General features: G+C 44.4%; 1 protein-coding gene across 1 annotated transcript in view; it reads right to left on the bottom strand.

Annotated features, from left to right (window-relative positions):
- Nucleotides 1-18,242, bottom strand: part of grik2 (glutamate receptor, ionotropic, kainate 2) — a gene marked incomplete at both ends in the record, with an annotated part of 119,677 nt that overhangs the window by 17,988 nt on the left and 83,447 nt on the right. Inside the window, 2 exons of the mRNA XM_084471908.1 lie at nt 10,227-10,444; nt 13,965-14,083. Coding sequence (XP_084328034.1) covers nt 10,227-10,444; nt 13,965-14,083 — 337 coding nt within the window. The remainder of the gene's footprint in view (nt 1-10,226; nt 10,445-13,964; nt 14,084-18,242) is intronic.

Below are 18,242 nucleotides of genomic sequence, written 5' to 3'. Positions count from 1 at the left end.
AGTGGTAGGTGTGCATGCACAGAGTGGGGAGGGGAGTCAGAGGGCTGGAGGGATGGCTAGCACAGGTCAGCATATCCTTGAGGCACATTGATCAGGTAACCGCTCATTATCACAACACATGCCGTTTGTCCCTTTGCAGCACTGCAAAGAGTGGACAGAATAATCCAACCCCGATCGGGGTGGAGGAGAGGAAGGCTGAGGGGTCAGGGCCCAGCAGGCAAGGGGTCAACGACAGGTCATGCTCTGATCTTAGTCAAGAACTAGCTCAGCTGTAATCAAATACTAACACTACGGTTACGTTTTCCTGAAGGTGAATGGGTCTGCCTTCGGAGCTCGTGTTGCAATACGTCGCAGCGCTGTCTCCTATTTATCTTCAGTACCATTGGGAACTTCTTGAAGTTGTTGAAACGTCAGATTTGTTTGCAGTCTGATCAATGCAACTGAATGGGAGATTGAAAACATTTATCACTTTATACTCATAGGGTCATGAAACTCAAGGATATTAAGCCCGATATAATCAATCCAATTTTGATGTGAGATCGATTGGTGGAGGTCCCTGTAATAATATCACCCGCTCCACAATGAAGGCTGCTTCCTTATCCACTTCCTGCATTGTAAGCAAGGATAAATGTGATTTTCCTACGCAGCATTTCTCCCTACTTTCCAAAGAAAAGGTTAAGTGTTTTCTCCCGGTGTGGGAGGATACTTAATGTCCTCAACCAAACGCTGCAGACTGAGCCTGGTTTGCCAGTTAAATACCCTCACTCTCTCACATTGTAGCCTTCCCGGTGTGGGAGGATACTTAATGTCCTCAACCAAACGCTGCAGACTGAGCCTGGTTTGCCAGTTAAATACCCTCGCTCTCTCACATTGTAGCCTTCCCTCCATCACTCTCTCTTTCACTCTCTTTCACTGTCTTCTGCAGTGAAGACAGTTCACTCTCTCTCTCTCTCCCTCTCCCCCGCTCTCTCTCTCTCTCTCTCCCTCTCCCCCCCTCTCTCTCTCTCTCTCTCTCTCTCTCTCTCTCTCTCTCTCTCTCTCTCTCTCTTTCTCTCACACACACACACACACACACACACGTGCAACACACACACACACACACGCAACACACGTGCAACATCTCTTTCTATCTAATATGACACTCAATGTGAGTAAAGAAAATTGTCTTTCTCAAACAAATCAATGAAATTTGAAAAAAATAATCACACTACTCATTAACTCTGCACATACAAAAGGAATCCTGTGGTATCAAATCCAAGCCGCCCTCCGTTCCGTAGCCTTCGCAATCATCCTCAGCTATAGGCCACATTGGACAAATGTTAATGTGCTGTGGGCAAATTTCAATCACCCCTAACATGTCATTAGCAGAGTTGAAAACATTGATTTGGCTAATTATGGGATGCAAAGGTTAATCCTATTGTGTGGTGGGTCATCCTATTACCTTAAGATATTTTAGATTTTTTTGCAAGAGCGTGTGCAATTATTTCTGCATTGTGGAATTAGAGAATAGGAAGCAATGGCAATGGTGTTAATCATTGATTAAACAATGGGTTGTTGTATCTGAGCTAACATGGACAGTCTCTCCACAGCGATTAAATCAAGGGTGTCAATGTGGATGTTATAGTTTAGCTAACACGGATGGTCTCTCCACAGCAATTAAATCAAGGGCCTCTGTATCGTTGATGTATTTAGCTCACATGGACGGTCTCTCCACAGCAATCAAGTCAAGGGTTTCAATGGGGTTGTTGTATTTTAGCTTACATGGATGCATACAAAGTGGTTGTATCTTAGATAAAATTGTGTCTCCAAAGCAATTCAACCAAAGGTTTCAATGTGGATGTTGTATATTAGCTAACATTGAAGGTCCCTCCACATTATAAATCAAGGGTTTCAATGTGGTTGTCGTATTTTAGCTAACATGAGGCAAGGCCAAAAAGGGTTATTGTCTTAATTGTTTGCTTAAAAATAAGCACCACATGGGAAGAGGAGTCTATGTGGAAGTTTAGCATCTGTGCGGTATTGTAACATAGACCTTATAGACCGTATAGATTGTATGGAACGTATGGAAGGCCTGTGCACCAATGCACAAACTAAGAGCATCATAAAACGCTGTACGTATTAAACGTGTGCAGCTATGTGTGCATGTATCTCATGTCAGTATACTGTGTACATGTGTGTGTGTGCGTGAGTGTGTGCGTGCTGGCGTGTGGGCGTGTGTGTGTGTGTGTGTGTGTGTGTGTGTGCATGTGTGTGTGTTTATGTGTGCATGTTAGGGGGGTATTTGTGTATGTTGGGGACTGGAGGGTTTATACTTCATGTCCCCGCCTGCTTACAGAATGTGTGTAAATGTTCCTAGTACACATCCACACACACACACACACACACACACACACACACACACACACACACACACACACACATACATACAGACGCATATATATGCACACCCTTATGTATGCAAACCCACCGTCTCACACACACACACACACACACACAGCCACCTCCCCACGAATACAATCTCTGTTGTAGTAGTTGTCAAGATGCCTCGCTCGCCCGAGTGTTTAGCATATTTTTCAAAGAGCTGTAATCAAAGGAATCGAGGTGCTGCGCAGAAAAAAAATCTGTTCTGTCAACACAAACAACTACTTACTCTTTGTTTAAAACATGCGCTTGCACGGGGAATTCTGTAGGGATTTATTTTGACAAAACAGTGTTGACACATAGGCCGCTATAAAAAAAATAGAAGGAAGACAACCTATTTATTTATTTACGTTGTTCAGTCACATATTTAATAGTGACACTTAACGCAAGGACACTTCGTTTATTTACAATCTCATGTTAAAAGTTGAAAGCCTGGCGCCACAACTTCAATTTTAAAAAACTTTTCAGTGTCAATTTTCAATCAAATAAAAAAACGGGAAAAGGAACATCATGCCGTCAAGCCTACTGTAAAGTATACTGTCGGAGAAGGGCTTTTACTGGAGCTGCAGAAGCCCTGTTGGCAAAAACAAAAGGACTGCCAAGGCATCTGCACAGCAGCTAAACGCTGTCGCCTAAACTGTCCTCTAATTGCACCGACGGCTGTGATTATCCTCCATGAAGCTGGGAATACTACCAAAGATTTCTTATTTTTTCCAACAAAAATAAACCTGCCATCACAGCGTTCAGCAAATGCCTGTATCTGAAGCAAGGTTAATTTCACTGAGCTCATGAAGGAATGAAGGAATGAAGTTCCACAGACTGCGGACATTTTGGATCAAACCCCAGACCTTTTGGACTGGACATCAGACACACTAACCACTATGATATCCTAACCCACAGAACAAAATGTACTTTAGAATTGCCTTATCTGCTAGTACAGGTTGAATATCCTTAACTTTCAGATTCCTGGGATTCACACCAGCGTCAGGCAAGGGTCTCTAAAAGGCCTTGGCCTCATTCGTTCTGGCTATTCCTCTGCAAAAGAGGGTCCGAATGTACTTGCATTTGAAGCCAGGCTGGGATTAGAATACTTACCCTTATATTTAGCAACGCGCGTGTGCTCAAGCATGCCGTTCCACACGCCCACTTGCAGAGAGACAAAAGCTAATGAATGTGTGTCAGTGTGTGCATCTGAGGCTGGACCGCTCAATGTGTTTTCCGTCAAACGAGGCTATGGAACATGGGATTATATGTATAAGGGGACGCTGTGAAGCACAAACAAACACCTGGCACCACAGGAGTGAGAGGGGCGTCTCATGTATGTAATTCTCTTCGGCAGGTATTTTACTACACCGTGTCAATCTTGCTCATCGCAACCCACAGCCCGGGATGTGAGTGGTTAGGCAGGCTTCTGTTAGATATCCAAGCTGTCTCGGAGCAAGGAGTCCCGTACAAAGTATATCTTAAGCCAATACGACTCGGATTAGTGCCTCAATGATTCACCTGTTCTGTGTCATACAGTCTCTCTAGAGAGATAGACGCTCCGGAGGTGTTCTTGTGTTTGAATTCCGCGCATGGTTGTATTTATGTGTTAATCTCACTCCCGCATTCACCCCGGTTTGTGTGAAGACGTCAAATTACGTGTCGTAGAATTAAACTGGATCATGAGACAATTTTATTGAAACGGGAAAAGAGATGATAGGGAAACAAAGAAAACCTCAAATTGTAATTCTTCTGGGCTCCTCTGGTTCACTCTGCGCCTTTTAGCCCCTGACTCCTCCTAGAATGAAGCTCATCATCCCAATAAGCAGCCCTGGCTCTCCCCTCCTTTTCCTCCCTCCTTCCTCTCCCCTCTCTCCCTTTTCTCCCCTCCCTGGCCTATCTCCCCTTCCGCCATCCCCTCCCTCCTCTCCCTCCCATTCTCCCATCTCTCCTCTCCCCTCCCTCTCTGCTCTCCCCCATCACTCCCCTCTCTCCCTTCCCTCCCCTCCTCTCTCCTCCCTCTCCTTTCTCCCTCCCCTCCCTCTCCACTCCCCTCTCCCCCCCATCCCTCCTCTCTCTCCCTTCCATCCCTTCCACCCCCCCCCTCTCCGCTCTCCCCCATCAATCCCCTCTCTCCCTTCCCTCCCCTCCTCTCCCCTCCCTCTCCTCTCTCCCCCATCACTCCCCTCTCTCCCCTCCTCTCCCCTCCCTCATCACTCCCCTCTCTGCCTTCCCTCCCTCCCTTCCCCTCCACTCCCTCCCTCCCTCACCGCGCTCTCCTCTCTCCCCTCTCTCCCCCATCCCTTCCCTCTCTCCAATTCCACTCATTATTATTATTCTGGAGACGCGTTGCAGTTCAAGCTAGCTCCAGCCCCACGCAAAAAAAACTGTCAGCACCCGTAACCCGGGGAGATTCCCGCTGGGCACCATGGAGACATGAGCGAATCTGCAAGATCACACACGTACACGGGATGACAGACAAAACACACAGACACACACAGGGACGCGCACATGTTGACAGAGGCGCACACACTATACACACACAGACACACACATCAGGAACACATAGACACGTGTGAAGAGGCACACATTGACAGATGCACACACTCAGTGTGCACACACAGACACACAGACACACATTGACAGAGGCACACACACTATACACACAAACACAGCACACTCACAAACACAACACACACACACACACACACACACACACACACACACACACACACACACACACACACACACACACACACATACACACACACACACACACACACATTGAAAAACAAGCATCGCCGGAGTCCTTAATAAGACGTGATTTTATTAGGTAATAAGAGAGAGCCACTGTGTGTGCTTATTGAATTATTCAGTGTTATTGTAAAGTTAGTCCGCGGGGAACGTCAACATCATAGAAACCAAAGAGAGGGAGAGTGAGACAGAATGAGTGAGGGGGGGAGAAAGACACAGACACTGATACAGAGTGAGACAGAGAGAGAGAGAGAGAGAGAGAGAGAGAGAGAGAGAGAGAGAGAGAGAGAGAGATGCGTTTCAATGATTCAGATGTCTCATGCTGACATTTACATAATAAGCTACCACCACCACTGAACACACTTTTAACAGAACAAATCTAAGCCAATAATTACCTAAGTGGCAGTTTCCCCCCCCCCACAATCACACACCCCTTTTGCTCTGTTACAACTCTTCTTAAAAAGTCACTGCAATACACATAGCACATCCAAGGTTAGCACTGAATCGATGGCAACTAATAGTGACCATGATCAACACACACATCCATCATGCCAACAGTATCAGGCCGGGACATCAGGGGAAGGCACGTCGAAGCAACGCTTTCTATTCAGCGGAGGACAGTTGCCCTTTGCATTGGTCTGGGTTGATTAGGTATCGCCACACGGTAATGAGCCCCAACCGTGAAATGCTGCTGCACAGAATACGAAACATGACGCAGAAAAGGCTGAATCGAGTCTCTATCGCTGGCAGTGACTCACAGGAACAGCCACACATGTGGCTTATTTAGCACGTTATTTTGGCTTAGATTAAATACATTCGAAAATAGAGAATAAATTAGTCATAGAGTATTAGTCTGTTAATGAAACATGCTTTATTGGATGTTTCTAATCACTTTATGATGGTGTTATTTCAAATTGCAGATCCGTGCGAACGTATTGAGAATTGTTTGCCGGCATCTTCAGCGTTTAGCTTATTAAATGAAGATTCATTGCTTTAACATTGCTGAAATATGTAGTGAGTATGTTTTTCTATACTAAGCACATCCTATGTTATACCGTAATGTTGACCTTTATTTTCAAAAGATGCTTTTGCCAAGGGAATCACGCATGCTTTCCCTGACCCTGTTTATCAATATAAAATACAAAAAGGTCACATAGAATGAAAATATCTACGCATTCAAATGTTAAAACAAAAGAATGTCTTTCTTTCATAAAGTGCTCGTCATGAATTTATATCTGTAAACAGCAAGGTCATCAGATGATCTGATGGTCATATCAACTAGATCATTGGAGGGTTGTTGCTGAAGAAGCATACCAAAGGGAAGCTGGTGAAGGAATTTAAAAACAACAATTGCTGCTGCATCTGCCTCGTGAAAGGATGGAGGAAATGCTTGAATTCCCACTGCGGTGGGTTTGTTTGTGGACATGAGTGCAAGGATGTGCAAGGACAATGTGTAAGAAACAACATGCAATTATGTGTTTCAAAGAACCCCCCAATGGCACAACCACAACAAACAAACATACATATTAGTTACACACACACACACACACACACACACACACACACACACATACAAGAAACAGACTATACACCCACACAACAAACCATGAAAGTCACACATTCAAACCTATTCAAAGACTCAAACACACACTTACACACCTACAACTTTATTACAAAAAACCCTGTGTGTGTCTGTATACGTGCGTGACACGTGTGTGTTTGTGTGTTTGTCTGCGTGTGTTTGTGAAACGTACTAGCCTGGCTATTGCCAGACCAAGCTCAATCGTAGATTGCACGTTGGTCTGGGGAAGCTGCTGTCATTTTCTTCAGCACAAGAGGCATGATCAACGGGCAGAGTTAAATTGACTCTGTACACAATTGGCTGCTTGCCGATGCTTCCCTGTCGTCATTGTGTTAAACCAGCCAATAGCGCGCCAGGGGGAAAAGCCAGCTTGGTGATTGGGTCCCGCAAAAACGTATTGAAACTAGAAAGAAATGTATTGCTTTTCTCCAGACCCTTCTGCAGGGCAAACTCAAATCGCCGGCAGAATGGGTGGGGCTACCCAGTCTAGAAACGTACTGCAGTAGCGAGCGGAATTTGAATGAGTACGACACTTCAAGGCTGCCAGGTCTATTATAGCGGCTTGTGAACATTTTGCCATGTTCACCATCCATTCTACACACCAGTCTTCATGACTGCATTTCCAATGGCTTGTGCATGAATAATAGAAAGCATCGACACAACTGGTTTAATAAATGATCCCTGATAGACAGTGGGCCTGCTGTATGATGATACAATGAAGACATTATGCTGGACGTCTGGAGCGCGCACAGCTTCAGTGTGTGTGTGTGTGTGTGTGTGTGTGTGTGTGTGTGTGATTGTGTGTGTATGTGTGTGCATGCTACTCTCTCACGGTACTGTATCATGCCTGCAGGCACATTCACATGACAAGGTCAACGCCTCATCTATATCGGATGATCCGCCCGGCAACTGATTCCAAAAACAATAAAATAATAATGCCCGATGAGTGCGATTTTAAGCATAGATTTTTTTAATGAAGTTGTTTCATGTCAGGCTTCATCTAATGGTTGCAATATTTTTTTTCTAATTTTGGAGGCATGTAGCAACCAATAACGTAATAACGGCCAACAATGTAATAACTGCCAATAATGTAATAATTGAAATGTTACATTAATGAAGCCAATAACATAATAACTTGCCAATAATGTGATAAAGTTGTTGAGCCAATAAAGTCATATAATGCCAATAATGTAATAACTTATTACGTTATTGGCTGATTATTACGGTGATTATTGGCCTTGTATTAAAAAAAATCCTTCGAAAATATTATAACTGAGACAATATAACAATGTAGACAATGTAATAATTGAGGTATCACTTTATTTTATTTTCAATTTCTGGAGAAACTGTCTCACTTAGCCTTAATATTGCATCTTGCATGCTTAAATATCTGACCTTACAGATACCCCTCCACCCTGATACCCCCCTCCACAGGATGCCTTAAAGGAGTCAATTTGGATTCATATGTAACTCTTAGGGTTCCGTTATAGTACTCCGTGGATCCAACTCGGTGACCACGCAGACGCTTCGACAGAGTCGTGAGCCTTTCGTTGCAGTTTTTACTAAGGTATTGCAATTCACCGCTGGAACGCTAGGGGCTGCGGGAATGAGACGTTAGCTGACCAATGACAGCGTTCTGAGTAGCCTCGACAGATTTTAGCATTTTTTAGAGGCACACGTCGGGCTATGGAGAGGGTCTCCGACAGGGTGATGGAGAGGGCTCTCCGTGGCAACGGATAGCACTTTACGCAGTATCATAAACAAGGCTTGACTTTTACTCGGATTGTGGAATCGGCCAAAACAGCTTTGGGGCCAGCCTGATTAGCCCGACATTAGATTGCTTGCAGATTCAGCTGAAAATGTAATAACTGAGCTGATAATGTAATAATACATAAATATGGCTGCAGGCCCCCATTCAATATTATCATATCATACTGCTTTATTCACCAAAAATCATAACCTGAATGTTTGTCTAATGCATATGCTGTCGGGGATGTCATTGGTCAGCTAACGTCTCATTCCTGCAGCCCCTAGCGTTCAAGCAGTGAATTGCAATACCATACTGAAAACTGCAATGCAGAACTTTGATGAAAATAAAATAAAGTGATAGCTCAGTTATTACATTATTGGCTCAGTTATTACATTTTCAAAGGATTTTTTTTAATGCAAGGCCAATAACGTAATAACCAGCCAATAATTCATCCCCAAGGGGCAATTTAAGGGGGCACAGCACAGTAGCTAAAAAAGAGACAAAAACAAACACAAGCACACAACACACACTGCATAATCAGCAAAAACACACTCAATACACAATCAAGCAACACACACATCGCAACAACATTCAACACATAAGTAAAAAGTGCTTCATAAAGTGCTTCAATTATAAAGTGCATTGCAGCATGTCGAAAGGTCAGTGTTCAGCATTAAGGAGCTGTATTAGCTGTAATTATCTAATTCAGCAAAGCTGTAATTACATTAAATTAAATTAAAAACATAATTACATTATTGGCTCAACAACTTTATTACATTATTGGCAAGTTATTACATTATTGGCTTTATTACATTGAAATTATTACGTTATTGGCAGTTATTACGTTATTGGCCATTATTACGTTATTGGTTGCTACACACACTTAATTACTGTAGATGGTTACAAGGAGCTCCAAGTAGAAGTAATAATATAGTGGCTATTTCATGTATCATATTGTCATGCATCCAGTAGCGGTTCTACATTGAATTGCGCCCCGGGCGAGACCCCCTCCGTGCGCCGCACGCATTATCGATCATACGATATGATCGATAATAGAAAATGCGGGGATCTTTTTTTTTTCGTGTGCTCGTGCCGCCCCCCCCCCTGTAATGCTGCCCCGGGCGGCTGCCCGTATCGCCCGTACCTAAAACCGCCACTGCATGCATCATATAGTAATATAGTCACGATTATAAACACATTTGTATGAGTAAGACAACAGAATAACATTAAAGTGATTGCATCGGTTAAATGTGTTACTAATGAAATATATTGCAAAGAAGCATGTACAAAATAAGAGATTTGTTTGTCTGTCTATCTGTCTTATACTGACAGATAGACAGACAACATTTATTTTTTCCTTCAAGCACAGAATCTACTAGCACGAGATACTTCTAATAATATTATCCCAATTGATATAACCTACTTTACAGTATTACTAGTTACCAGTACCACAATTACTAGTAATACAGCAACTAGTATTACTAATAACTAGGACTTTAGGACTTTTTATTCTCCTTTCACCCAGAGACGTAGCCTCCATCAGCTCTACAAGCGAGAGGTGGGGTGATGTGATGCTAGCATTGGAATCCTCGCCGTGCACAATCCACGAGAAGTCTTACTTCTTCATTAATGCCCGTTATGGAAAGTGTGAGAACATGCTTGATTTTCCCGTACCGAAAGCGAAAAATAACACCAGAGAGAAACCTGTTGGAGTGAAGTGGGAGCGGCGTGACGCACCTTGAAGAAGGACATGGTGGAGCCGTCCTCCACCAGGCCATACTCTATCTTGGTCTGCTTGGCCAGGTCGTCGGCCGAGTCGATCGGCGACTCCATGCGCTCCACGGTGAGGAAGGCCGCCAGGTTGGCCGTGTAGGAGGAGATGATGATGAGGGTGAAGAACCACCAGATACCTCCTACTATTCTGGTGGACAGGGCTTTCGGCATGAGCTCTGAGCCTGAACAAGAGGAACAGAGAGGGGGAGGGGGAGGGGGGAGGAGGGGTGGTGTGGGTGAGCTGCACGCTTCCCACATTGCCATGTTGACGAAGGAGGAACACGAGAGACCCGGGGCGCTCCACCAGGTCTCTGCATCCGTTGCCTGGGTCACACACACACACACAAACACACACACACACACACACTAACACACACACGTTTAGGCACACACTCATGCACACACATGGTGTGCTTTACATTCAAACTCTCTCTCACTCATGCACAAATACACTTGTATTACTTAAAGGGAAACATTGGGATTTTTCAACCCTATTTTCCAAACACTTTTGTCCTAATGAGCGTTTAATTGGTCCAGTGTCGAGCGACAACACTGCAGTTGTACCCGGAAAAACGGACCGCGAATGAATCCTTTGCGGCAATAGTGGCCGACAGTGTCCGTCCTATAAAAGCACTTGTATTTGCCACTGACACACTGATATTATATTCTTACATGAATTATAGAAATTATCCCTACAGAGAAATACAACTTTTTTCTTTACCTTTTGCTTGATTTGGTCTGTTTGTTATTATGTGCCACCAAGTCTAGCTCAAGGAGAAGTCGGGCGAGAGTTGTGTTATTGAGGAAGGAAGGAAGGAAGAGAACAGTGGAAATGTTTGAGCTGGAGAGAGGAGAGTTTGTTGTGTCAGACCACAGAAAGTGTAGTTTAGTTTTATGTCAAATACTTGGGTGAAGGAGAGTTGAGATTTGAATGACAATAGGGACATTTCATGCAACGAGATTTCAGAGTGAGAATTTCCCTTGAGCGAGACTCGGTTGGTGACAATTACAAAATGACTGGGATCAGGCAAAACATAAAGAAAAAGTTGTATTCTCAGTTTACAAACGCAGGCACTTTTAGAAGATGTACATTGACGGGCGCTTTTGCCCCAAAGGATTGCATTGCAGCCTGCTGCAGCCATCTGGCTTAATACTTGACCGATTTCCATTTTTTTTGCCTGCATTAGTTCCTTGGACCAAAACCGATGACAACTCTCAAAATGTTCCTTTAAGTGTAAGTGGATGTGTGCACATACAATCATGAACATTTGCTCACACACACACACACACACACACACACACACACACACACACACACACTTGGACAGAGTGGGTAGCCTTTTCTGGCTGCATTGCCTATCTCGTTAATCAAAACACAATGAATACAAATCATTGTTTTGCTATCATCCTCATGATGTGTTTTTTAAAACATACAACTGATTGGATGGAATAATTGTCCAGTGATCTATCCATTACACTGTGCAGGATGGCTGTCCCTCTACTTGCACCATGCACTGTGAATGGCTTCGTGATTTGGCCGTAAGTGTAAGAAGCGAGGCGTGTGGGTCATGTCAGGACTACTCCCAGTCAAGCAGCTTAAGCAATTGAAAGCTGGGATTTTACACATTTTCACTCAGAGGCAAAAGCTGATAAATGTGTCAGAATGATAGGGAGGGGGGGGGGGGGGGGTTAAGAACTCTGAGATCTTCTCTCTTTGTTTGAGACTCAATATGCGCTCTTACTGTGCTAGAATCTTACTTTTTTTCTAACCTCTGATTGAGCTGTCTCGGAGGGTGAGGAGAGAAAGACAGTAAGCAAGAGAGAGGGAGGTAGCACTATTGAAGTCAGGAAGAGGATATAGGTGTTGATAATAGGATAAGAAGCAACTTCCTCCTATAGACCAAGCCTCCAATAACCAGTTGCACCCTTCAAACAGAACCCTTCACTGTTTCTGATAATTGCCCCTCATTATCCAAGAATGGCAACTAGCTACCCATCTGTCCACACATCAAACACAGACAACAGAACAGTGCATTCATCCGGATACAGGTGTATTCTGCATTAGACAGCGGTGACCATCCACCAACCGGAGGGCTCGCCTGAGAGTGGACCTCTTCACCAGCTTATACCAGCTTACCCCTGGTGACACCTCAGAAACCCTCGACATAAAGGATGGGTGGGAGAGCCAACTGTCTCACAGAGACCAGTTGGATCCCCGAAACAGAAGCTGGTTGGGGCTGACTGTCATGTACCCAAGGTAACGTCATGACCAAAACAGCACATCCCACAGTTTTCTGGGGGCGGGGCAGGCCGCTGGTGGCAAGGGGAGCCTCTCTGCACTGTAGACCAGCTTGGTCGAAGCTGGAGACGCTAACGTGTGCACCGTGTGCCTCTCTATCCTCTCTACCCAGACATCAGCCTCGTCGCACTCCGCCACATCTTCTCAACGGTTGCAGTCCTTCTCATCCACTAGAACTGGTTCTTTCAAGACTTTCAAGGCTTAACTCTGCATCTGGTATAATTCTGTTAAAACACCGATCCTCATTGCAGAAAGTCTAAATTAAAATAAATTAAGTATGTTTAAGTAAAAGTTAAAATCTTTTGATTAGATGTTAAAAAGTGTTAACAACATTAAAATAAAAATTACTCAAAATATGGTATCATAATATAGCATGCAGGGGTAAATATCTAAGAGCATGCAATCAGCCACCCAAAGCTTACATTATTGGATCATTAATCCCTTCTATGCACTTTCAACAACATGATTTGCTGGGGTGAATGTTTGTATGTTTAGCCCGTTTCTCAGACTGGATGCGTGGCAGGCACAGTCCACAGACACCATGCTCTCCACAGCCTAACATTTAAACTATCCAATTCCCTAAAATGAAATATAAATAGGGTGGGCTACTAATATTAAAAAAAATAAAATATATAAAAAATCCCATGACTAGCAAAAGAGGGGAATTAAATCTAGCATGGTGTCTTGATTTGGGGCTTTGCCTTTAAACATCCCTGCCTTACCACACCAACCCGTTGAGAAGATATGGCATCGGCCTGGCAGCAAACTGATCTCGGCAGAGGCCTGCTAGCAGCTAGTGCAATGTTGAATTAGCATTGGAACGGTCTTGCATCGTTCTTGTAAACAAATGTTTAGCCCTTAGTGGTTTATTCTGGTGCACATAGACTTACCTGTGCAGGATCTGTGGACATAGATTGGGAGTTCAGGGATCAAGGGGATGGAAAGATGTAGGACGGAAGGAGGGAGGAAGGAAGAAAAGAGGAGGAGTGCAAGGAGGAGAAGCCGAAGGAGTGAAATTGCAAGGAAGGTAGGATTGATAGGACTCAAGGAAGGAAAAGTAAAAGGAAGAAAATAAAGGTTAGGCTGAAGGAAGGAAGGAAGGACGGAAAGACAGAAGGGAGGGAGGAAGGAATTGGCAGCATGCAGGAGTTCCTAGTCTAAACCACTGTTCCTCATTCATCAAACCACTATTCCTCATTCACTAAAATGCATGTTGCCTCAAATCCCCAAGGCACATGGGGTCCGCATTTTTTTTGTCTGCCGGACCCTCTTCAAGGAAGCATCTAGCTACATGCACAGAGGCCCCCATGCATGGTCATGGGCCTGTTGAAGAGCAAGGTTCACCCCCAGCAAAGAGTGGGACATGTGCTATAAAAAAGGGGGGGACAGGCAGAGGCGTCTACCTTGCTGCATGAGAGCTCCAACTCCGAACCAGAAACTATTTAGCAGGGTGAAATTGTTTTCCACTACATCCGAGTCGGGGTTGCAAGGGTGGGGATTATACCACTCGTAGGGACTAAACCTGTGACAGTTGACAGAGAACACACACAGACGTTTACTGTAGTGGCATCACAACAGGAGAGGAAGACAGTATAAGAGACGGAGGGTAGGTGTCCTACCTGGGTAGACAGGGAAAAGAGCAGAAAGGTTAGTCCACTATGTCCACATTTGAATCTACAGTGAGGCATACCAGAGATGAACTACATAAGCATCAGAACCATGCAGGTTTCCCAAAGGTCTTTGTAGGTGTCATGAGGTGTTAGTTGGATTATTTCGAAATCCTTTAGTTTAATCAGTCAGTCTCCTCCTCTCTTGTTGTTTCTCAACTTTTTTGCAATCCATCCATAAATTTGGCGAAAACACCACCACGGTGTCACTTTTTTACTGTACGGTTATAGACACTCATCATGTGGGCGTGCTCATATCAAAGGCAATTCCCTTCCATAATTTAATCGTCGGGGTCTGAAAATAACTCCATTGTCAGTTGAGAAAAGAACTAATAATCCTTATAATCTAGGAGGAGCATTAATATTCAGCAGGCGAAGCACTCAGTTCCCATCAAGCCCACGCCTGTTCTCCCTCTTGCCTTCCAAACACTTCTTAAGCAAAGCCATTTCTCATTTATTCATGTTAAATATAAGTGACACTGCATTAGTAAAGGTTGATTGGTCTACAATTAAGCATCCTGACCTGATTTGGTTGGTGCCCGGCCAAGTGGGAGTCGCGAGCCCAATCTTTACTTGAAGTCGATTCAAGGGTTTGACAAATTCACTTGCAAATTCGTAGCGTCAAGTACATATTTGCGAGGGCGAATTTATAGCACGAGACACTACTGATTAGCATATCACGCGACCAGGTGTAGAGGCGATGGAGCCGTCGTCCTCTGAGGTGTGATCCCAGCATCGCTGTGTTGACAACTGTAGCCTATTCTGCCGCATGAAGATGAATTGCGGTATTGACAGGATGATAGCATCAAAACTGCACCTTGACAATGACCAATGGACTTTAATATTATAAGTGGCTTGGTGCTTTAAATTTGTTGCAATGCCACCCCGTCCCCTTGCTAGCACTCAAATGGATTTTATCGAATGTAGCTCAAGGACCTCTATAGGTCCCTACCCATAACCTCTCCTCCCTTTCTGTATTGAGGGTTTTTTTGATTCCTTAAATCAATCCCTCCATTAATTCGCTTTACTCCGGACTTGCCCGGGTTGTCAATTTACAATGCTAAATTGCTACATGTGCACTGCAACCTTGCCGGGTCGCATGTGACTGCCGTTCCATGTTCCGAGGTCTGAGAGCACGTTTCCCACAATCATGTGCAGTCCCGGAAAGCCAATTACACCTCTACCCAAGAACACGGAGGGCAAGTGAAACGACTAAGGATGCGGGGGGTTGGGGCGGGGGGGAGGCGAAGGCACGGGAGAGAGGAAGAGTATGCACCTGCAACACTGGCGTTGTTGGCCGGTGTTTGTCGGCCGGTGCGGGTTGAGAGGGGGGATAATGGATGCAAAAAGGAAACAGCAATAGCTGAAAACATTCCCGCTCGTAGGGGAACAACATGGCTTAACCCGTCACTCAGTTTAACACTGTCCGCCGGCGTGCTGTCATTCTGTGATCCAATTACGCCGCCCTTACAGAATCTCGGGTCATCTGCAGCCACGTTGAGGGAAAACTTTGGGCAAGGTTACGGCACGGAGATAAGCAGAGGCACCCCAGGCAGGGAACACTCACCAGCAGGGGAAGAACAGTGGCAGCCTGTTATCTCTCATTTAAAAATGGAGGTAAGGTCACTGGGTGCACGTGATTATATCCCAATGAGGCCAATGTCACCGAAGGTAGACCCACAGACGTGGCTCCACAGACATGGAATGGGATCGGGATTTCTTCCCATCTTACTGAAGCAGGATGAGCACTTTGTGTGTCCCTGTTTTCCTCCTGTGCAATCAAATATCTTCCACAAACGCTTGTGCTTTCCTCCCATTCACACGCTTATTGACAATCAATACCTCGGAGACGCACTCGAGGTGTACCAGAGGATTTTCATCAGCGGGCTTCCAAAAGCCCTCAAGGATTAATCAAGCTAAGTGGGTGGACTGTGTTCAAACCGAGCAAAAACTGAATATAAATGTTCTGTTAAAGGGCCATTGTGAGTTTGGGAATGTGCCTTTCATATGAGCCTGCCGTTATAGCACCATCGACACTTTGGCGGTAAAGTGCTTATCGGAACACTTTGATGTGAGACAGACTTTGAAGAGGGAGATATTGTAATTCAGAGTAGAGGAAGTGAGTTCTGGATGTCAATATCTTAATTAGATGAACTAAGGAACGTTCTGCAGGACTGCTATGATCATTCCCACGTATTGCTGCCTCTGCTACTTGGCCATCCTAAAGAAAATTAATTAGATGCAGTAGATTCAATCAAGTTTATTCACAACCTAAAAGTGTAACAGAGTAAGAATATAACCCATGTACTTCCAGAGAATGTATGACAGAGAATATTGTTCTGCTCTTTCGTCACCTGCTTCCGAGCAAATAAGCAGCTGGGCCGAAGCCATTAGAAGACACTGTGATTGCAAGACGCACTGCCATCATCAGACTGTGGCAAGTGGTGATAACAGCAGATGTCTAAACAGAATTATGCAACTTTTTGTTTCATACTTTTTTTGGTTTGTTCTGTATACGGTGGCAGCCACGTTAAGACTCTGTTGACATTAAGCAAACTCTGTTGTCTTCCACTTTGGCACTTTTCAATTAGCCCAGCATTCAGTCTCCATTCGAAACCCAGCCTCCATTCTCTGGCAGTCTTTGTCATTCACCGAACCTCATACGCTTCATCACACAATGCGGCGACACACACACAAGCATACATAGATATTATGTAGTATAATGTGAACAAACACACACAACTTTAGATTTGCACAGTAAGCTAACAACTGTTAGTGTGTGGTATTGACCTTTGTATTTCTAGTGCTCTATTGTGACCACATGCAATTAGACCCTGGCATGCATCTGTCTATACATAACAGGAAAGAAAAGGGAGCAGAGAGGGGGTAGGGGGTAGGGGGGGCGGGATGTGATATAAACTTACCCAAAATTTGCTGATTGTTATGGAATACATAAAAAAATAGGTGCATATTCTGAACCAACTTAGATGACAGTTGCCGCTTTTTTGGTTTTTGTGATCATATTGCCAGTAACATTCAAGAAGATAAAAAAATGCACCTGCGTTAACCATAAAACTCTCGCAGGCACCGCCGCTGTGGCACGGTGGGCTGTCTTTCAAAAGTTTAAGAGTTAACGCAAGACTTCCTTCCTGTTATTTTCCTTTCCTCATGCTTCAAATCGCCACTGGCAACAAGCTGATCGATCAACAATAAACTTTGTCCGTCAAAACCTGATTTTATCGACTGGGAGTGCACTAGCACAAATGTAACGGGAAATGTATGTAACGGGACATTTTACTCGCCATTGCACCATTAGCTTTCTTTTAGGTTTAAGGCTGGCCACTGTGACTCATTCCACCATCATCACTGGTACGGTCTTGTACGGATGGATGTTTAGCTCTTAATGAAATGCACTTTCATGAGCTTAAGGGGGAGTTCATTAATTTAAATGATGAAACAGTTCATTTTATGGGATCTGATGAAGTCAACAAAATCCTTTAAACAGAAAGTAGAATACTAGAGTAAAAGCACCACTTAAAAGACGGCAGAGAAAGCCCTTGAGAAGGCCCTTCTAAAGTCATCAGCCTGCCTGGATATTTCCTCATGAGTGTTCTCGACAGTCCTGTGTTGGGCGTGACACGGGGTGTTTGAAGCATGGCAAAGAAAAGCGACAGAAAGGAAAGACGGCACAGACTCTGAGACACGAGGGGGGGCGGAGGAGAGGTGGGTGGAGCAAGGCCACAGCAGCCGTACACATCGACGGATACACTAACCACACACACACACACGCGCTCACACTCTGGCACAACATACTCTCCAACACACTCGCACATACATTGTCACAGGTACACATGCGCACACACACACACACACACACTCACACGCACACACAAACAACTCTCATGCACTAAAGTCATAATATAATGGCTAAGATAACTTTAGGTTTGTGTGACTATGGTCTTCAAAGCAGCACTTATCGCAGCGACTAGAACCAAAAAGTGCACAACCAGTTCT

The sequence above is a fragment of the Micromesistius poutassou genome (assembly GCF_964030765.1).
Source record: "Micromesistius poutassou genome assembly, chromosome: 8".
Lineage (NCBI taxonomy): Eukaryota > Metazoa > Chordata > Actinopteri > Gadiformes > Gadidae > Micromesistius > Micromesistius poutassou.
This window is presented reverse-complemented; position numbering and strand designations above follow the sequence as displayed.